Source organism: Carassius gibelio, chromosome B19, assembly GCF_023724105.1.
Source record: "Carassius gibelio isolate Cgi1373 ecotype wild population from Czech Republic chromosome B19, carGib1.2-hapl.c, whole genome shotgun sequence".
Lineage (NCBI taxonomy): Eukaryota > Metazoa > Chordata > Actinopteri > Cypriniformes > Cyprinidae > Carassius > Carassius gibelio.
Genome location: NC_068414.1, coordinates 12,266,276 through 12,286,646, shown reverse-complemented (window position 1 = coordinate 12,286,646; position 20,371 = coordinate 12,266,276). Strand labels below are relative to the sequence as shown.

General features: G+C 36.1%; 1 protein-coding gene across 1 annotated transcript in view; it reads left to right on the top strand.

Moving 5' to 3' along the window:
• Positions 1–20,371, top strand: part of LOC127978807 (zinc finger protein ZFPM2-like) — a 48,841-nt gene that overhangs the window by 6,417 nt on the left and 22,053 nt on the right. The window contains exons 2-4 of the mRNA XM_052583718.1: positions 5,033–5,182; positions 9,592–9,696; positions 17,922–18,046. Coding sequence (XP_052439678.1) covers positions 5,033–5,182; positions 9,592–9,696; positions 17,922–18,046 — 380 coding nt within the window. The remainder of the gene's footprint in view (positions 1–5,032; positions 5,183–9,591; positions 9,697–17,921; positions 18,047–20,371) is intronic.

Here is a 20,371-nt window from a genome sequence, read left to right as displayed (position 1 = left end):
GGGATTTGTCAGAAATTTGTCTTACAGACAGAAATGAGATTAAATGAACTAACGGAGACTTCTGTGCAGATCTGCTGCTTCTCAGATTTTCTCCCGAGCATTTCTGCTCAGATCTGTAAAGTCTGCTGACAAAAGTCTCAATATGATATCAAATATATATATTCTCCCTGAGTTACCGTCTTCTGCGATTGTGGAGGGGACCCCAGAACGTAATTAATGTAATCAGCGTTGTTCATGTTCATCCATGAGCGCCCTTTCTGCTGAATGTAAACAACGCTGATGTCACATGGACTATTTTACCGAAGTCCTTAATTACTCACACTCATGTCGTTCCAAACCCGTGAGACCTTCTTTCATCTTCAGAAACACTTTTTGATGGAATCTGAGAGCTTTGACCCTCCATAGACAGCAACTGTCCTGCAATGTTTACAGGTCCAGAAACATACTGACCGAATTTTCACGCTGTCACTGGGGCGGTACCTTTTTTAAAAGGTACACTTATGTACATTATAGGTACCAATCGAGCGGCAACCTACTTCTCTCTCTCGTGAAGCCAATAAGGAAGTGACTAAAACTGTAATTCATCGGCTGGCCGCTTGAGGCTGGCTGCAAAAGGGAGTTAATCCCATAGACTCCCCATGTTAAAATGGCCAACTTTACAGCATAAAAAAAACATTTTTATAGTCTGGTGCAAAAAATAATTTTGGTCTATATAGTTAATTTTGCTTTTCATGACAACTGTTAGGGGGGTGAATTTGTTTTTATAACTCATTAGTTTGAATTAAATTAAGAATTAATTTGAATTAAGGGCGTGGCCACTTGAGTGACAGGTGGATTGCCGCTGTCGTGCTAGGTGGGCGTGGCTTCAGCAACCAGCTCCTGCATTTTTTGCCCATTTTTGATTGTCCGGGAGAGTCGCGCGGTGACGCGCTGCCAAGATGGTGACGGTCCGCTCTGCACACTTTGAGCTTCAAAAATGTTCTTCAGGAGTCTACGGGTGACGTCACGGACACTACGTCCATGTTTTAATTCAGTCTATGGTACCAGTGGATACACTTTCAAGTACTATTATTGGCCTTTAAGATACTGTAAGATATGGACCCTTAGGTACAAAGTTGTACAATTTGAAAAGATACTGCTCGACTGATTGCTTTTGAACCTGTTGTTAATTATTCATGTGAAATTAAACATTAGCCTGGAGTTGCAGTAGATATTCTCATTTAGGTCCTGAGACACTTCTTGGCCCACACCCTTTTTGAACCCTCTCTTTCTTTGTCCCTTTCTCCTGTTCTCTCTGATCTCTCTGGCCCATCTACCCCTGGGAAGAGCCCAGGAGGAAGACTGAGATGTTATGCCACTGAGGTGATCGGGCATGTGATACGGTGTCAGGCTGCTACAGCTGTTTGTTTGATGTTGTGCCGATGTTTAGAAGGAGGAATCCAAATCTGACATTCACACAGAGAAACCGGAGAAAGATATTTCTGTTCGGGAATGTAATTAAGCATGCATAGTCTATATGATGCATCTTAGTTTTTGTGTTGTGGGAAAACAGCTCGCTTGCTCGTGTAGAAATATAAGACAAACACAGGAATATTGGGGCATATTTGTTTCATATATTGAATTTTGGGTTTCATTCTAACTTAAATTTATTATTCTATTTTGTTTGTAGATCTGTTTTGGCGTCCAATCAAGTAATAGTCAAAAAAGTGTTCACAAAGTTGATATTGTTTTTATTTCATTATTGATGAAACTGGAAATGGAAAGTCAAGTTGAACGCATTGCATTGTGGGATATAATATTATCTGCTGTATTCTGTATACTGCTGCATATTCTGTCAAATGAATTCAGTCATATTCTCAGATCTTTTTATTTTTATTTTTTGCATATTGTGCACTGTGTGCATTCTGCATACTATTTCTTTCAAAAATAATTGGTAGGATGCCCTTCCTGCTCATCAGTCTTTGGTCAGATGTAAAAACTCTACTGTAATGTAGCAGGCTGGAACGGTGGGGGAAAGAAGGCTGATTTCCATGCGGCTCGGTGCTGTCAGATTGAATTAGCTCAGGTGTAATTAGAGCGCTGGAGAGCGTCCTGCTTTGGCTGCGGTGTGAGACGGGGCAGCATGGCTCTACACTGAAGCCAGCTGATACCGAGCCGGGCCGCTATCACCATGCAAACACACGCCTCCAACATCGCAGGCGAGCGGCAAATCCAAGCATGAAATTAGCAGTCACTCAGATCATGCCCGCATACTTGCATATTTCACTTCGTGTGTTTTCTGCTTTGTGTGTGTGTGTGTTTCAGAGGAAGTCTGAGTGTTTGAGCGGCTAGCTGGAGTTGAAGTGCAGTGTGTTCTGCTGGAAGGAGGTTAGACACTGTTTGCAAACCATGTCTGTGCTTACTTAGTGACCTTTTTGTCAACATGGAAAGTCGGGTCAACATGATAATGGACCTTATTAACTGTCTTCATTTTTATTCCAGGTCACCTTTTTTGTACAATTTATCAGTGCATGTTATATATACAAAAAAAAATCTCCTTTTAAACTGTAATCAAATGTAACAACTTAATTTTCCTCAAGACTGCCCACCTTTTTTGCTCATCTCATCAAGCCCTCTTTTTTCAGATCCTATTTTGACCATCAAATTCATTCTTAAAGGATGAAATTAAAAAGTCCTGCTCAACACGAGTATTTGTTGAACATCCTCTTTGAATTATTGCAAGGTCAGATTAATTATGAAACACAATCTCTCAATTAGAAATAGATTGCCACTGATTTTATAAAAATCAAACCATGAGAGTATGAAAGATGAAGATTTTAAACAGTTTAGAATTACACATCGAAGGAACAAAATCATATTAGATTCAATTTTACTGTCATTGCACAAGGCGAAATGCTGTTAGCATCTAACAAGAAGTGCAATAAACAGTAAGTACAGAATATACAGTGTCTACAATATGTTACAAATGTACAATAAATATACAGATAAGGCAGAACTATGATTTTTAAATACTATCAGCATGATATAGGTGTACTATGAACATACTATTCAGATGGATTGTGTAATAATTGTATGTACACTATACGCAGAAACTATCAACTTATATAATAATTTACACTAGTGCAATGGACAGTAAAATAGTGCATAGAAATATATTCCAGTGTGCAAATGGACCATTCAGTAATCTGGATGAACAGACAGTATATTACACTAAAGTTTCTGCGTCTGTGTCTCCGTTTCTTCCATGCACACAGTCACTGCTGCCCTCCTACAAAGAGGCCATTCATAAAGCTAATGAAAAGAGTTTACTCACCCAGATCACACCATCGCAGCACTAACACACACACACACACACACACACATTACTATACTATATCTCACCCAAATGAAAACGTTTAGCTATTTTTAGCATGAAAACAACACATTTTTATCCATTAATTGATTTTCTGACTGAGGACATCTCCATAGAGAGTTTTTGTCAGAAGTGGTTCACTTTTGGAGACTTCAGGTTCTGCACATATAGACTCTCACTGAATGCACATCCATCCTTTACAGTTTTCAGCCCTGTAAACATAAAAAGTGGAAGCTCGAATATTTTTAATATCAAAGGTGAAACACGTCTGATTAATTTCATTCAGGTGGGTGCTATTCCTCCATGCCCCCTGATTGAAGAAAAAACATTAATATGCAAATATCAAAGTACTTGTACAGCTGGAAGGGAAAAGGACTCTCTTGATAAAATGTAGCCAATGTCTTTTCTTTTTTTTTGACAGAGGAAAGAAATTAATCAAACAGAGAAAAATGAACTTTGTGATTGCACGGGTGTACCACCCAAAGGCATGGCAAGCAAATGAAAAATCAACATTGTGCCCACTGATAAGGCAAATTAATAAGAACGTGTGCTATGTCTACCTTCAGTGCTTCTGCTTGCATGCACAAGTTATCTCAGAGCAGACGTAACCTTAGGCTTTGGATCTGTTCCTGTGTTGGCTTTGCTTGAACACTTTGCGGTTGCATTCATTTATAGTTATGGAAGGTACAGAAACATTACAAAACTGTGGTAGTTTGCGAGGTGCATGGCGGTATATGACTTTTACGGTGGTGTTTGCATCCTGCTGTGTTTGATGGACAAGATGTTACATTGCTTGTTGAAGAGAGATGTGCTTTTTCTTTTCTAAGCATCAGATTTACTTTCATTTGTGCAAGTAAGCATCCACCCGATACACTCTGGCATGGTTTCTAACATCTTTCAAAAATGGTTAAAACTTGTCCGTTTTAATATTTAAGATAGCTACCCGATTATCTGCCTCATCAATGCTCTTGTAAAACAGAAGTGTGCACTTGTAGTGTACTTCAAATCTTGCATTTATATTTTTTTAAATCTCTACTTGCAGATAATAAATAAATTAATTAAAATGCCACTTAAGTGCATTTTCATTCATTTTTTTACACACTTTAAAATGACACTTATTGGTAGAGCATTGCACTATCAAGCGCAAGGTTGGGGGTTCATTTCCCGGGGAACACATGATAGGTAAAAATGTATAGCCTTTAGTCGCTTTGGATAAAAGCATCTGCTAAATGCATAAATTTAATTTAATTTACACTTAAAGTTAATATATTTGAAATGTACTAAATTGCAATGCTTAAATGTGTAATTGCAAACATATTTAAATACATGACAAAAGTTCCAAGATAAATAACATTAAAGTTTTTACCATAAATGCTTGTCAGCACATTAACTTTAACCAAAGACAATATAATTAATTATGAAATGTCCTACTTAAGTGGGTCAGAAAGCACTCAACGTTTTGCATTTAATGTAAATTTAAACCATTTATACATTTTATGCAATTTAAGTGTTCAAAACCAATATATTTAGTACACATTTAAGTATATTATTTTATATAATTCCCATACAGTACTTTTTTTAAAAAGTGTCCTTTTTCACAAGAGTGAAGACAAAGGTGAATTCACTTTCATATCTTCTGGAGTGCTGATGTTGTGCACTTGTTTCTCTGTTATTTGACAGGAATGTTTGACAGTGGGCTTGAGACGGACTCTGAGGAGACAGAGAAGAAAGAGATCGTGAAAGAAGAAGACGGGTCTGTGGAGGACGACTCGCTTTTCAGCTCTGACCCAGAGAATGTCGTCTCTAAAGATGGAGATCACTTGAGGAATGGTGAGCTCAAAGATAACCTGAGAAAACATGTATCTGGTTGAAATTCTATTGGTAACTTTAGATTAGGAAACACGTTTTATCTATTCTATTGACTCTGAGTTTTGCCTCAATGAACTCCTAATTTGCTGCTTTTTGTAAGGTAGTTGTTGTAAGTAGTAGTTTTTTTAAGATATGGTGTCGGGTTAAGAGCTCTAGATTAATATGCGTTAAAAAGTACTAATAAACCAGTGATATGCTAATATGCATGTTAATAAACAACTAGTTAAGAGTGAATCGTGTTCCCTAATCTAAAGTAATACTGAAATCAGAATACTCATAAAGCTTATCATTTTAATCACATTGTTTTAGTACACAAACAAACTTCTGTTCTGTAATAGTATAGAGGAATGCATATTTTCTATTGTATTTCACATCGCTCTATAAATGTTAGAAACATCAGCCCTTTTCCCCACCTTCCCACCGCAGCCCCTTTAGCTCAAAGCAGTGTTTGGTTTTGTGCTGAAATTGTATTTGAATATGAAAGAGAAGATTGAAGAAATATGGCATTTTGAGGGAAGACCTACTGTATATGTTACTAACAGGGTTATTGGTCATAGTAAATAACAACAGAGTGGCTGGTATTTGCTGCGGGCCTCCAGCATCAAACTCAGGCTAATAGCATCAGCTCTTTGAACTGAAATTCAATTACAGGCGTTTCTGCCGGCCACACCTCACCATCACAACGGGATAATTCAGAGCCCCCCCAGCCATTTGAAATTCACTCCGCATCCTAACGCTATGCTTTTCTATTTGTAAACGATGAATCTTCTCTTTGAAATGTCCAAAAGTTTGCGACGGCAAAGTGAAGTGTGTAAACTACCTGCTCTGCCTGCGAGCGTGCAATCTTCAAAAGAACAATCACTTGCGCTTTTTTGTTCCAAATCGGTGGAACGATGTGTGCCTGTTTGCTTTTGTTCTTGTTGAATAGCAAGAGGGGCAATTCTTTTTCATTTCCTCGCATGTTTTGACCTATTAAGTTTTGAAGGGCAGTGGCGGAAAACATTTTTGAATATTTGAATATTTATTGTTTTTCTTGATTTCTTTTTGAACACATAATTGCTTTTTGAATCGCTGAACCTTATAATGGAAGTGTCAAGAATAAAAGTATAGATCACGACACCTATACCTGATGAAAATGAGTTATGATTTACTGTTTATGATTTCCTCAGTGGGGTCATTTCAAGCCACTCTCGGGACTGTAGGGTTGCTCATTAATTACTCAGACATGAATACATAAATATGTAAGAATGTCAGTTTTCCAGTTGAGGTTTATTACCTTTATGCTGAGTGATAGAATAAGTAATCTGCGAACCGTAAAATTAAAATGTCAAAAATAACAGAATAGAAATGATTTCATATTAATAATTACATTAGTAGTGGCAGTAAAGCAGAGTAATTACTCTAGAACAAATAGATGGATCTGTAAAAATGTTTCCAGAAAAGGTGCTTTGACAAAATATCGACATCGCTGAGTAGTAACTGATTATATGTTATCTGGATTATGTAATCAGAATCCAAAAATGATGTACTTGTAATTAGATTACATTACATTTTACAATACTTGTAATCAGACTACAGTTACGTTTTTATTGATTACATGATTACATATTATCCACGCAATGGCATTTAATTATTTAGTATATTAATTATTAATACATTTGTGCTAATAAGTTTACACACCCCTTGCAGAATGTGCCAAATGTTAATAACTGAAACAAAATAAGAGGGGTCATGAAAATTGCATTTTATTTTTTTATCTAGTACTGTCCAACACGATGCATTAAAAACTGGGGGGGGGGGGGGTGTAAATATTTAGAATCAGGGTTAATTGTAATTAATTAATTGTAATTAATACTTTGTAATTTAGCATTAGGAAACAGTTAACTCATCATTTATAAAGCATTAATATACATTTATAAGCAGTTTATAAATACAGATATAAATGCTTTATACCTGATTTAAAAGCATATCTATAATGTATTTAATAATTGTTTTTTCATACTTTATTAATGATCAATTTATCATTTCTAAATTAAGTTTAGCATTATTTACACACCAGTTATTAAGGAGTTGTCAGTGGTTCATAAGATCACTTAGAAATTGTAAGTAAATGATTAATAAACTATTTAAATGTGCATTCATACATCTTTTTATTCAGGCATATAGTAATGGTTACTTATAGTGTTAATAAATGGTTTATTAACATGTATTTCCACTGTAATTCAGGGTTAATTCAGGTAGTTATAAAACATATGTAGTTGTTAGTTAACTATTTTTGTGAGCTCATCTAAAGTGAGGAATATTTATGCCTTGTAAAGCTTTTACAAATGAGATTTAAAGGCTGTTAATATTTCTATGTTCTGTATCACTGTCTTGTGTTTGTTCCTGTTTTTTGTTTAGAAGATAACTGAGCCTTTAAATATCCTTTATAAATGCTTTACAAGGCATAACTAGTCCTCACTTTAGATGAGCTCACATAAATAGTTAACTGACCACTACTAAATGCTTTATAACTACCTGAATGTACTACATTTCTTGTGATCTTATGAATCACTGGCAACTCCTAAATAACTGGTTTGTAAATAATGCTATACTTCATTGAGAAATGATAAATTGATCATGAATAAAGCATGAAATTACACATTATAGATATGCTATTAAATCAAGAATGAAGCATTTATATCTGTATTTATAAACTGATTAATACTGTGTATTAATGCTTTATAAATTATGAATCATCTGTTTACTACTGCTCAATTAATGATTAATAGTGTGCAGTTATTATAAAGTGTTACTGAAAAATAATAATAAATAAATAAATTAGAAGAATTTACACATCATCATCATCCGGTTTAAAAGTTTACACCCCCCGACTCTAAATGCGTTGTGTGGCCTTCTTGAGCATCAGTAAATGTTTCCACATTTGTAATAGCTGTTTATGAGTCCCTCAGTTGCAACCAGTGTGAAAAGATGGATCTCAAAATCATAAAGTCACTTTTGCAAAGGATTAAAAATGCAGAAGATTCTGGAAAACCTAAGAATGTGCAGGAGCTGGAGGATTTTTCTGAAGAACAGCAGACAGTTGAGCTGCTCAGGACCAACAAGGGACTCATGAACAACTATCACCAAATTTAAAAACAGTCGTGGATCATCCAAGAAATGACACACGGTATGAAGATTCAAGGGTATGTAAACTTTTGAATGGGGTCATTTTGTTTTTAAATCAGATATTATTTTCTCTTGTGGAGCATATGATAACAATTTGTTATGTGAAATAGCTTATTCAGGACAGTACTAAATAAAAAATAACATACAATTTTCATGAGCTCTCTTTTTTTGTTTCAATTATTAACATTTTGCACATTCTTCAAGGGGTGTGTAAACTTATGCGCACAACAATTTATTCTTCATCTTCGTATTTTTATATCAGTATGGTACAAGATTATTCTTTTTCAATCAATGTGATAAACAAGTTAGGTCAAAAGTAATCCAAAAGTAGTCTGATTACATTACCTAAAATATGTAATGCAATGGATTACTTTATAATTTTTGTCATGTAATTTGGAATCAGTAATAGATTAAAATTAAAGCCTGATTTATACTTCTGCGGCGCACCTTCGCCATAGCCTGTGCATAGATGCACTAAATTTTTCTCAAAATTGATCTGAATACATGTAACCCCTTTGGTTTGAACATGCACCAGCTTTTAAATGGTATTTTGGCTGTCTTGTCCCTTCAAGAAGGTTTAAAACTGGGCTCTGTCCCTGTTTTTATTCAGCTTGAATTTTAAGATCATACGGTTTTATCCATTCTAGTCGCTAGAAAGGAATTTCCTGTCTGCAGAGGACATGGACTGATTCCCTGTGTGTGTGTGTGTGTGTGTGTGTGTGTGTGAAGTTGTGTGAGGATCTGAGGTAAATAGGCCTGTTCTTGGAGTTAACTTCTCTTGCCTGTGACGGTGTTAAATAGTACTTTGCCCATGGTGTCAGAGCCAAAAGCAGAAAATCCTTAATCACAGCTTAATTAAGGAATCATCTTGTAGCTTAATTTCTTTCCCAACACTGTAATTAAACATTTCCAATAAGTTTCGTCACAGGGCTTAACACAGCCAGCGGGTCTGTGATCAAGGTGGGTCCAGGGACTTGCTCTCTGTCTCTTTTCCATTCTCTCCAAAGAAACCAGAATAAAATCCCACAGCAGACACTTAAAAGAAACCAAAATGAGAAACCGCACATTGGAATTACAAGGAATAAGGGTTTTAAATGAAAGAAAATGAACAGATGCTGCCAGTGCGACTGGCACGGTTGGGTTTACTGACTGTGCAGCCATTTGTACCACGAAAACCCTTAAGCTTTGATGTCTTTATACAGGTGAAATGGGTGGAGGTTTAAAGCTGGAGCAACAAGACAGTGACGGCGGACAAGAAGAGAGAGTCCAACCAAACCCACTGTCAGCAGAGGAATGGGACGGCCCAAGTAAGACAGCCATCCAATCACGTCCCAACACTTTATTTCGATTGTCCACTTCAGATGTTATACTGACTATAAGTAACTAACGTCAACTACATTTCAACTAGCAGTCATTAGAGTATTATATACACTGTCTTGGGGAAAGTAATGCCTTACAATACTGCGTTAGTCCATAAAAAGTAACTAATTTAGTTATTTAGTTACTTTTTATTGAAAGTAATGCATTATGTTACTTTTGCATTAATTGTTGTCACCTGGGCTGGGCTTGCATTGTAAATTTAAAAGTAATGTTTCTTCACTGGTTACTTAAGTAATCTGACAATGCATTAACCCCAACACATATTCTACTGACTGTAAAAATGTCATCTTATTCGATTAACTCCAACCTTACAGTCTACTTATACTCTAATGAGAGTTAGTTGATATGTAGTTGCAAAGTTACAAATAGAATATGTCGAAAATGGACTATCTAAATAAAGTTTTAATACAATGCAATATAGATAAAACGACAAAAAAACACAACTTTTACACAACGTAAAGTGAGCCTGAAAGGTACAGCTGAATGATGTACTGTAATAAGCCTTGTCCTCTTTAAAAGCATGAAATCTGATAACGTAATAATGGCATTTTGGGAGGCGTTTATCATGCGTTTCACACTAGATTTACACAATACAGCCACTAGTGCCAAACTGAGCTGACTTGCCTCCGATCTTCATATCTGATATCACAGCACACTGATATTCACGCTCTTTGTTTTGCTATCTATCTCTGGATTTCTCTTTCTCTCCCTCCAGTCGTCTGAATAAACATGATTAGTTCGGTTACAGACTCATTCGAACAATAATGAGGCACAGTGTTTTCTTATCTGATCAGGAAACAGTGTTTTTGTCTTCTTTGAACGGTTCAAGTCTCACTTTCCCAAGCCAATAGACACAGAATATATGGAATTGGTGTTTTTTGTGTGTCATATCTGGGATCTGACACATATTTTGTGGATGCTTTACCCCGTACACCTCTAAAACAATCTGTGCATACTGTAAACTGCCTTTTAAAAGTCTCTTATGCTCACTAAGTCTGCAAAAAACTATAAAAACAGTGACATGCTATCACAGTTTAAAAATAACTGTTTTCTATTGTAATATATTTCAAAAGTTCCTCTGATCAAAGCTGAGTTTTCAGCATCATTACTGCAGTCTTCAATGTCACATGATCCTTCATAAATCATTGCTGCTCAAGAAATATGATTATCAATGTTGAAAACAGTTGTGCTGTTGCATATTTTAGTGAAAACTATAATAAAGTAAATTGATGTATAGAAAGTTCAAAATAAATAGAAATCGTTACTGTCACTTTTGATCAATTACATGCATCCCTGTTGAATAAAAGTATTAGTTTCTCCTAAAAAAAAAAACCTTCTCTTGAAATCCTTGAATGCTAATGTATGTTTCTTGAGAAATAAAGCGTATTAACATTTGTTAATAACAGCGGTATCACTGTAAAAATGTAAAACATAAAGAAGCGATGCAGTGTTTGTGCAATCATTGAAAAGAGGAGGCAGATATGCTAGTTATCTGAATGCATTTCACTTTTAAATTCATAGAGGAGAGAGTCTTGCTTGCTAGAGTAGCACAGTAATCTTATTTGCATATTTATTTACACCATGCATCTTAATGGGAAACCAGTACTGTAGTAACACATTTTCAATGCATATCACACTCAATCTGTAGAGCAAGCAAGTGTCGTGACACAACAAAACAAAAGGTTCATCAACACTAGAGAAAACCTGAGCTTTTAACGATTTGGCTTCCACAAGCACACACAGACCTGCCCTAATTATGAAATCCATCTTGTTTTGTTGATTTTAGTGAGAGTGATGTAGTTTCATCGCGTCACACTCTTTTTTGTTTTGTTTTGTGACCCTCATAACCTGCCGGATCCGTCACTGGTCCTTGTTCCTGGACCTCATCGTTTACGAATTAAAGCATTGCCTGGAACGACTTTCAACATCTCAAATTGAATTAGCCTCTGCAGTCATAACTTCCCTATGAATATTGCAGCGGAAACGGCAGTGATTGTCAAGAAGAGAGTGAGAGATGTAAGCGAGGAGCCAGATTCTGTCCGAGGCCCCTCAGAACAAGGCAGGATGGAGTGAGGGATTTTAATGGATTAGAGAAATCCCTGGAACAATGTGAAATCATTACAGCCGCGGTCGACATCAAAGTCCCACTGATTGAGCCCCCTAAAGCCTTTCCACACAGGGAGCGGGAACGCAGCGGAGAACATGCAAACCAGAGCCGAGAGCGGCTGACCACTGCGCTCACATCCAACCGAGGGAGAGAGACATTTAGACAGAGCATCATGGGAAATGAACCGAATCAAACTGAGGGAATTCATTATCTGAGTGGCCTCCGTGTTTCAGATCGGTTAGGCAGATACTCTCAACCCTGAGCTCAGCACAAAACAAACGATATGTTTTATATGTGGCAGGTTTTGGCATCCCTCAAACAAGCATAAATCACAGTAATGCACTTAAGAGTGAAGACATTTCACCAGATAAACAGTCAGATACTTTATACATTATACACGTTAGCGTGAAACTAGAGTGATAAAATGACTCACTTACCTTGTCTAAATACAATATTTCTGTTTCCTTACCATAGTAATAACAGTAAATTATGCATAACCAACTATCCTTAAACTAACCCCAACCCTATATTAAGGACATTTCGTAAATTAATATTACCCGGTACTTAATTATACACTGTAATTACACTGTAACAATGGCACCATGAAAGAAAGCAACCTGAATTTCTAATTTAAATAATATTTATATAAAAAAGAAAGGTGCAATAATTGTTCACAATGAGAAGATACATAGAAAATAGGTCATTCAAGGTTAATTTAATTAAAGAAAATGATTGTTTTAGAATCTCAATATGTTAATTTAGCTTACAAGTTCATTTGACAAAATAAAAAAAAAGGTTGGGAGAATAAATTATGAAAATATTTTTTACAGTTTATGTGGGAAAAAGGCAGGTTAAAATAAACTGTTACCAAATGCTACTTAAACCCAACCTTAAACCCCGCCTCTTTCCTTCAATTGACTGCAAGTTTGCATTCAGATCTGCTTCCATCCAATCAACGACCTGTTTAGAATTAAGCCCCGCCCTACACTTTTATCAGTTTAGTTTACTCATAGGAAAAGATCAGTTGTTGCTACTTGTTTCATTGCGACTTTATGCCAAACAAAATTTGTCTGTCTGTTTTTTAAAACTCAAGTCAAAATAGTTTTCTGAGGTAACCTAAAAACAGACAAACAGAAATAACTTAAAAGTTACACGTGACCTTTCTGCAGCTACACTTCTTCCCCGTTAGACAGCATTCGGTGCAAAAACCGTCCCGAGCCGCGAGATTTGTGACTGTGTGACAAAAGTTTCAGTGCTCCTCTTGACCCTCCTCTGACGGACACAATGAGGCTCATTCATACGCCTGTCCCTCCTCACGCCTGCAGGAGGGGGCTGTCAGCCGAATTAAAATACCACGTAATAATAATAATAATATAAATAAAGACATTGATAAAAGGGCTAATCTACACAAAACAAAACAGCGTGTTCCTCCCTGATTGTGTGGGTTGTTGCGGTATTCAATTAGGCCTTTTCCACTGGCATATTAATCATCTTTTCAACAAACAAGCCGGCGTTAATTAAAGCGGAGCGTGAGGATAAAGACGTGTTGCTGGATCATCACTCCGTTTATCAGCCGCGCGCACACACACCCCGCCGTTTAGCAAATCCCGCGCAGTGCTGCGAGGGGAATTTCAATGCTCTCTCTGGTTTTTGGGAGGGGAGGAGGTGGATTTCACAAGTTTCAAATGCGGAGACTGTCAGTGTGAAGCCCTCTGCCCTTCATCGCTGGGAGATGAATTTATTCGTCAGTTTTAGTCCATCTGAAAAAAGAGCCCTGAGAGTAAATCGCTTTAACCCGAAATGAGCGCGAGAAGAAGATGAAACTCTGTGCTTCTCTTTTAAGGGCCTCGACGGGGAAGAAAGTCAGATAGATACCTTTGAATGGGGTTTAATATGAATGGATGGCTGATATTAGCTAATGCATATGTTGGCGATATCTCAAATGCACATGACATTCATTACAAAAATGTTCAGAACTTCTGCCAAAACGCACATTTATTGATAAATTTACACTTAGCGACATTTATCAGTTTACATTGAGGTATACAACATTTTAAACTATTATTATTTATGTATATCGTCACAGTTCATTGTGGCAACATTTTAAATGATGGATGATGATGGATGTTCGGCTGAAATCATTAATGTAGTAATTATTGGAGAGATCTCAGATGTTTGCTACTGTAATTTACATCGCTGTAATTAACATAATAACTTCATTTACTGTTGAATTTACAGTTATGTTGACATTTTGCCATTTACTTTTATATATCGGTCAAATAATATGGACACACATTCAGTGCACAGTGCAATTTATCATTCATAAACTACATTGTAGACATTAAGTTAACAGATTTTATACAATATTTTAATCACACACACACACACACACATCTTTTGTTATTTTATATGTTATGTTCCAGGCTTATTGGCCACATCCATGAAATGCATCAAGTACAAATGTCAATGTGTAAATCACTTGTAAAACCTTTTTTTATATATATTCATCTAGACCAAAAACTGACACAAAAATATGTTCTGCATGCATTTCATAAACGAGACCCATTACATCATGTACAGAGAAGAGCCATACTCTTGAATAAACCGCATATAACGTGTGTGTGTTGTGTGTCTGGGGCAGTCGGTGCGGTTGAACCCCGCTCATCCACGCAGCGCACTTTCCCTCCGACATCTACATCACACAATCACGCCACACTCCCACAATCCCTTTCTTCTCTGGCTGCTCGACTCCACGCACACTCAAACAGCCTGCTGCACCGCGCTGAGATCTTTCTCATTCTCTCTCGGCCTTTTCCCATCTCTCTCTCCAGGAACTCGCAGCAGAGAGAGAGGAGAGAAGTCAAAAACCCGCGACAATGTGCCAGAGAAATATCAGAGTGGCTTTTTTTTTCACTCGTCACCCAAGCCAAAGATGGGCCGTCTCCAAATCCTGCTGCCCTATCAGACAAATTAAAGTAAATCAAGCATGAAATGAAGCAGGAGAGCCTGGAGATAAGGTCCCTTTAAGTCCCTCACAGATTAGACCACTGAGAGAGAGAGAGAGGGAGAGAGAGAGAGAGATGGAGGAGAGGGACAGTGTGGAGGCAGAGAGGTGCAGGAAAGGCCAGTTTGCTGGTTTCTCTGTGACAGACAGTGCTTTTGATTACTTCACTTTGGCTCTGACGTAGAAGAATGGAGCTATTCCTTCAGTCATTTTTCTGATAATGACTTTTGTTGATTTTAGTGCTACTGCATTCTGAAGCGCTTTGGAGTGTGACTACATTTTGGAGATGAAGTGTAGTTCATTGCTAGTGTCCTAATGTTCATTTGAGTCACTGAAGTGGCACAGTACAAAAACATCAAAAAATGTTCGAAAGAAAAATCCCTTCTGTAGTAGCCTTTAACATGGGTTTTCTCAAACATTGATTGGATTGAACATTAGATAATGGACCTTTTGTATTTTCTTTATACACATACTGTTGTCATTGTGAATGATCTGTGGACATTCGTTTAGAAATAAAAAATGCTTTGTAATCTTTCGTCAGAATGCAATAGCTTGATCCGCCTCTAAAACAACTTTTCTTTTCGGTTCATGTCAAAATGATAATATTTCACCCCATCATTTGGTACATAATGGCCACTTTTCATTCCTGAGAGTTAAAACGAGTCCCATTCATCAGTCAGTGTTAATGTTGTATGTCATGTTCCACTCAAAAACGGAAACTGTTATAATTTGCCCACCCTGGTGCCACAATTGTATGACTTCTGTGGAACATAAAGGATGCTGTTTTGATGAAGGTTAACTAAACAGTTTTGGTTCTCGTTGACTGCATGAATGAGTTCTTATTCATCCAATGGAATTCAATGAGAGCTGAATTGTTTGGTTACCAAGTTTCGTCCAAATATCTTATTTCATGTTACAAAGAAGTAAGAAGTTCATATGGGTTTGGAATATTAACTTTTCCAACCCAGTTATTGATTTCCAAAGGCCTTTTATTTCTTTTTATTTCTTATTTTTTTACATTTGTAACTTTATAACATGTAATTTGTATAAAATTGTAATATATCCATGTTTGCAGTAATGCAAAATACTTCAGTTTATCCGTGCAGTTGTTTAAATCAATCAGAATACTTTAAACTGTTCCCTATAAACAATCTGTTTAAAACTCTATATACTGTAGGCTAAGTTATATAAAAAATACAAATAAAAAACTCATAGGGCTGCAATATAGTGACCAAATTCATTATTGTTGTAATGGAGATTACTAGTATACACTGGGGAAACAACACATTATATTCTGTATGTAACTACAAATGTCCATGACGTTAATCTAGTCTAGTTCAAGTTATGCAAAAACCCCTGTTATAATCACTGAAGCTGCGAAATCAATCTAAATGACATATTTTCTACATTTCGTTATTTATGATAAGAGATAACAAACCTCTTTTCAGTGCTGACTAATCTTCTGACTGGCCATCTCATTCATAAGTTGTATGTGATGGTTATAAGTAACGTTATATCACAATGCTGCAAAAAAAATTACAACGTGTGCTGATCTAAATATTACACGAAATGACCCTTTTTATTCATTTTCACTTTTTATTTTAATCGCGTCAGTCGTAATAGATTTAATTTAATTGTGCAGAGGGAATTTTTGCACCTATATCTTGAATTTGTGGTGCATTTTTGCCACAAGCCCCTGTTTATTTCTGACCCTGATTAGGAATGACATCAGGGTGAGTAAATGATGACATGATTTTTGGGTGAATAATCCCTTGAATCTTCGATGTAATGTAGGATTCTGATTTTAAATCCATAAAAATAATCCATAAAATTATATATATTTTGAAGAATGTTAATGCTGCTCTTTTCCATACAGTAATGTAGATGTTTACCATAAAGCAGACAAGTTTACGTCTTTATTTGCTGAAAGTTCTCATATTTTTTTAATGATTTTTTTTTTCATTTGAAAATGTTTGTTGTTTTTCTTTACTCATGCATTCATTTATTTGCAGTCAGTTACAAAGACTTATTTGATATTTGATCTGTAAAATGCTGCAGAATTCATAAATGTCTAAATGTATATTTAAACCCTTTTTGAATCATGCCCTTCTGTGGTTGAAGACATCTATTAATCCAGAGAGGGGATGTGTGTGAAGGCTTAACCCTGATCTCCTGAAAGCACTGCCTCAAGATTCTCTTTATTTATCAATCCATCTGCCGGCATTTCGCATCTCCTCCTGAAACTGGATAATTTAACACGCTCCTGCACTGTTCACATCACAACTTCCAGCAGAAAGAGGCTTAATCCACCTTATCTGAAGCCCTGTCAAAGCAGTGAGCGAAAGCCTAATCAAAGAGACAGGCAGGGTCACCCGGGAGAGGGTCCGACGGATGGGTGTATGATTTCTAATTGAGGGAGACGCTCACACTAGGGCTTAGTCTGCTCATGGAGTGCTGTGGTGTTTTGGTTGAAGATCTCAGCTGGTAACCGTGTAGATGTAAATTGAAACCCCATGAACTCTCAGCATCGTGCCCTTGAGAAGGCAATAAACCCCAGGTAACCCCAGGTGGATCTTCCCTGCAATTGAAATGCACATACAATATATACAATACAATACACAATATGAAAGAACACATACAAGAATACAAAAAACTGACTATGTATATATATTAGGTGGCACAATCATGTTAAGCATTGATCATAATCAGAAATGTTTCTTGGGCAGCAAATCAGTATATCAGAGTGATTTCTGAAGGATCATGTCACACTGAAGTAAAGGAGGAATGATGCTGAAAATCATAGAAATAAATTACATTTTGCAATATATTCATATAGAAGACACTTGTTTTAAATTGTAATAATATTTACAAATTTTATTAAATTTTTATCAAACAAATGCGGGAGACTCTTCTCAAAATCTGTAATAATCACACCGTCTCCAAAAGTTTGAACTGTATTGTATTTAGTTTCTTTTAAAAAAATAATAAAAATCATGCTGAGCTGCTGTTTGGGTCATAACTTGAATTTTTTGTCTTCTAAGGGGAGCTGAAAATGGTTGGTGAAGGAGGAGAGAGAAGGATTTGTTCTTGTCAGGCACTTCTGCTGGGCACCACGTGGGGTCCTTTCCCTGGGACGATCGAAGCTGCCACAGGAGGAAGTGACAAGGTGGGTTCACTTCTTAGTTATGAAGGGAAACTCGGGCAAAATGTGAACATGACAACCTGATTTCCCTAGGACATCTCTGCCTAATGAATTCAGAATTCGGAATTATGAAACATAGTAAATGTTACAAATTTATTTTTCACTTCCCAAGTCTGGAAACTTGATAATGCTACTTTGATGCATGCAACAAAAATGAACAGAATTAAAAATACGCGTGTCTCTGCTTGTTTAAATGACACGCCCTATATGTATTATATATATAAAAAAGAAAGAAAAATTGGTGTGTCATTTCTAAATACAATAATTATGATGTGACTTAACATACGTACTCTTGTGGTTTAGCCAACGTAATGTTTTATTTTGTATTCGGACATCACAGTAAGGCATAGACGGACCAATTGAGAGGAGAGCAAGGGACAGAAGTAAAATCATTTGAACGCTTTTTGTGTCCATTCTTGTGTTTGGAGGCCTCTGAGAAGGCGGTGTTGTGTTCTGGAGTGTGTGTGTGTGTGTGTCGGGTAATCTGTGCCCGTGGCAGGTTTACCCTGTGAAGCGGCCTGGTATCGCAGGCCCATTGTTGTTGCTCCTGTCAGAGCGGGGAGAGGCCGATGGAGGCCTGCGCTGGCCTGATAAGAGGAAAGAGGATTCAGCCGAGAGAGAGTGACTCAAGGAGACTGGAGTGCTGTGTAGACTCTGTCTCTCTCGTGAAGTATTCCCACACAGTCAGAGCCACGCAAGCCTCTCTCTTTCTGACGCTTCATTCTGAAGGCGAGGCTTTAAAAACGGACACCATACGTTCTGTAAGTGAGCAGGCGGGTCGCACCAGGAAGGTAAACAAAGTATGCACAACGTCTTTTTGCTTCTCATGGGTTTTTACGAGGCAGTCATCACTGTTAATATGACTCAAACTTAAAGGAACAGTTCACCTCCAAATGAACATACTGTCATCACTGTCGATCTTCATCTTCAGAACACAAATGAAGATATTTTTAGTTATATTTGAGAGTCTCTACTTGCATTGAGCGAGGAACCCAGGTGAGCAACCAGAATAGCAACCAATTTATTATTATTAAAATACGCTAGAATAATAATAATATTATTTTTTTTTTTTTTGGTAACACTTTTCATAAAGCCTTTATGTATCATGCATTCTAAAGATATCCTTGATGTACGTGATTATGCATTATGTCTTTTTCATAAATAATTGTATTACTGATAAATAAATCGATTACTGATCACACTGATCGATTAATCACAATAAGATCAAGAACATTTATGAAGCACACAGTCAAGTTGAATTTCGCTTTCACCATTGTTTCTGGGAACATTTTTTCACAAATAAATACATTATTTAATAATGCATTTTTTTTTCTTTTTTTGTTACTGTGCACAGATTTATGAAGAGTTGTCTTAGTGTTATAGTATTCCAGCCTCAAGAACACTGTAGAATTGTTTTTTTTTTTTTTTTTTGAAGAGAAATGGAGAATGCTTTACAAGAAAGTACTGATATTTCTTGTTTTTAAGTTTGATTCAGTGTTATTCCCTGACAGGACTTATTATCTTATGGCCTTTTAGAAATAGAGAGTGATACATAGCAGACTTTTAACAAGCCTACTTATTACAGAAATTATATACTTTAAAAGAATAAAGTGTGAACGTAATGTCATGTTTAATGCAAGTATTTCAGTTAAATGTTTTACATTATAGTTTAAATAATTACAGTTTAAATTATTATAGTTTAAATTTCTGTCAATTGAAATTGGCTGAAATTTAGTCATTTTAACCCACTAAAGGACATCTAGATATGTTAATTCATAATTATATTGTTCTTGGAATATGATTTATGACATTATAATAACTAACTAAAATATAATGTCATTTCTATTGAAAATTGCATGTCATGTATTTATACTTCAAAAAAAAAAAATCTTGAAATTTTCTTGTTTGTAAATGACAGTTTTATACTTTAAAACACACATTTGTTCTGTAAATGTTTACAGTTTTTCTGTATTATTATTATTATTATTATTATTCAAATAACCATGCTTGGCAAAATTGTTTTGTAAAAACTACTTATTTCTTTGTTTTTTTTACAGCGTAAATACATCTTTGTAATGATGAAGTTGCTATTTACAAAACTAAAGATTATTAACGATTTGTATTTAAAAATAATAGGCATTTGGCATTATTACAGAGTGTACTTAAGCGTATTAAGAAACAATCATGTAAGTTAACTCTCTTGAAGTACGCTCAAGTTGTCTTTATTTTATTAATATTATATATTCTACAAGCAAAGCTTTTTTTTATATATGCTTTTAAGATTCAAAA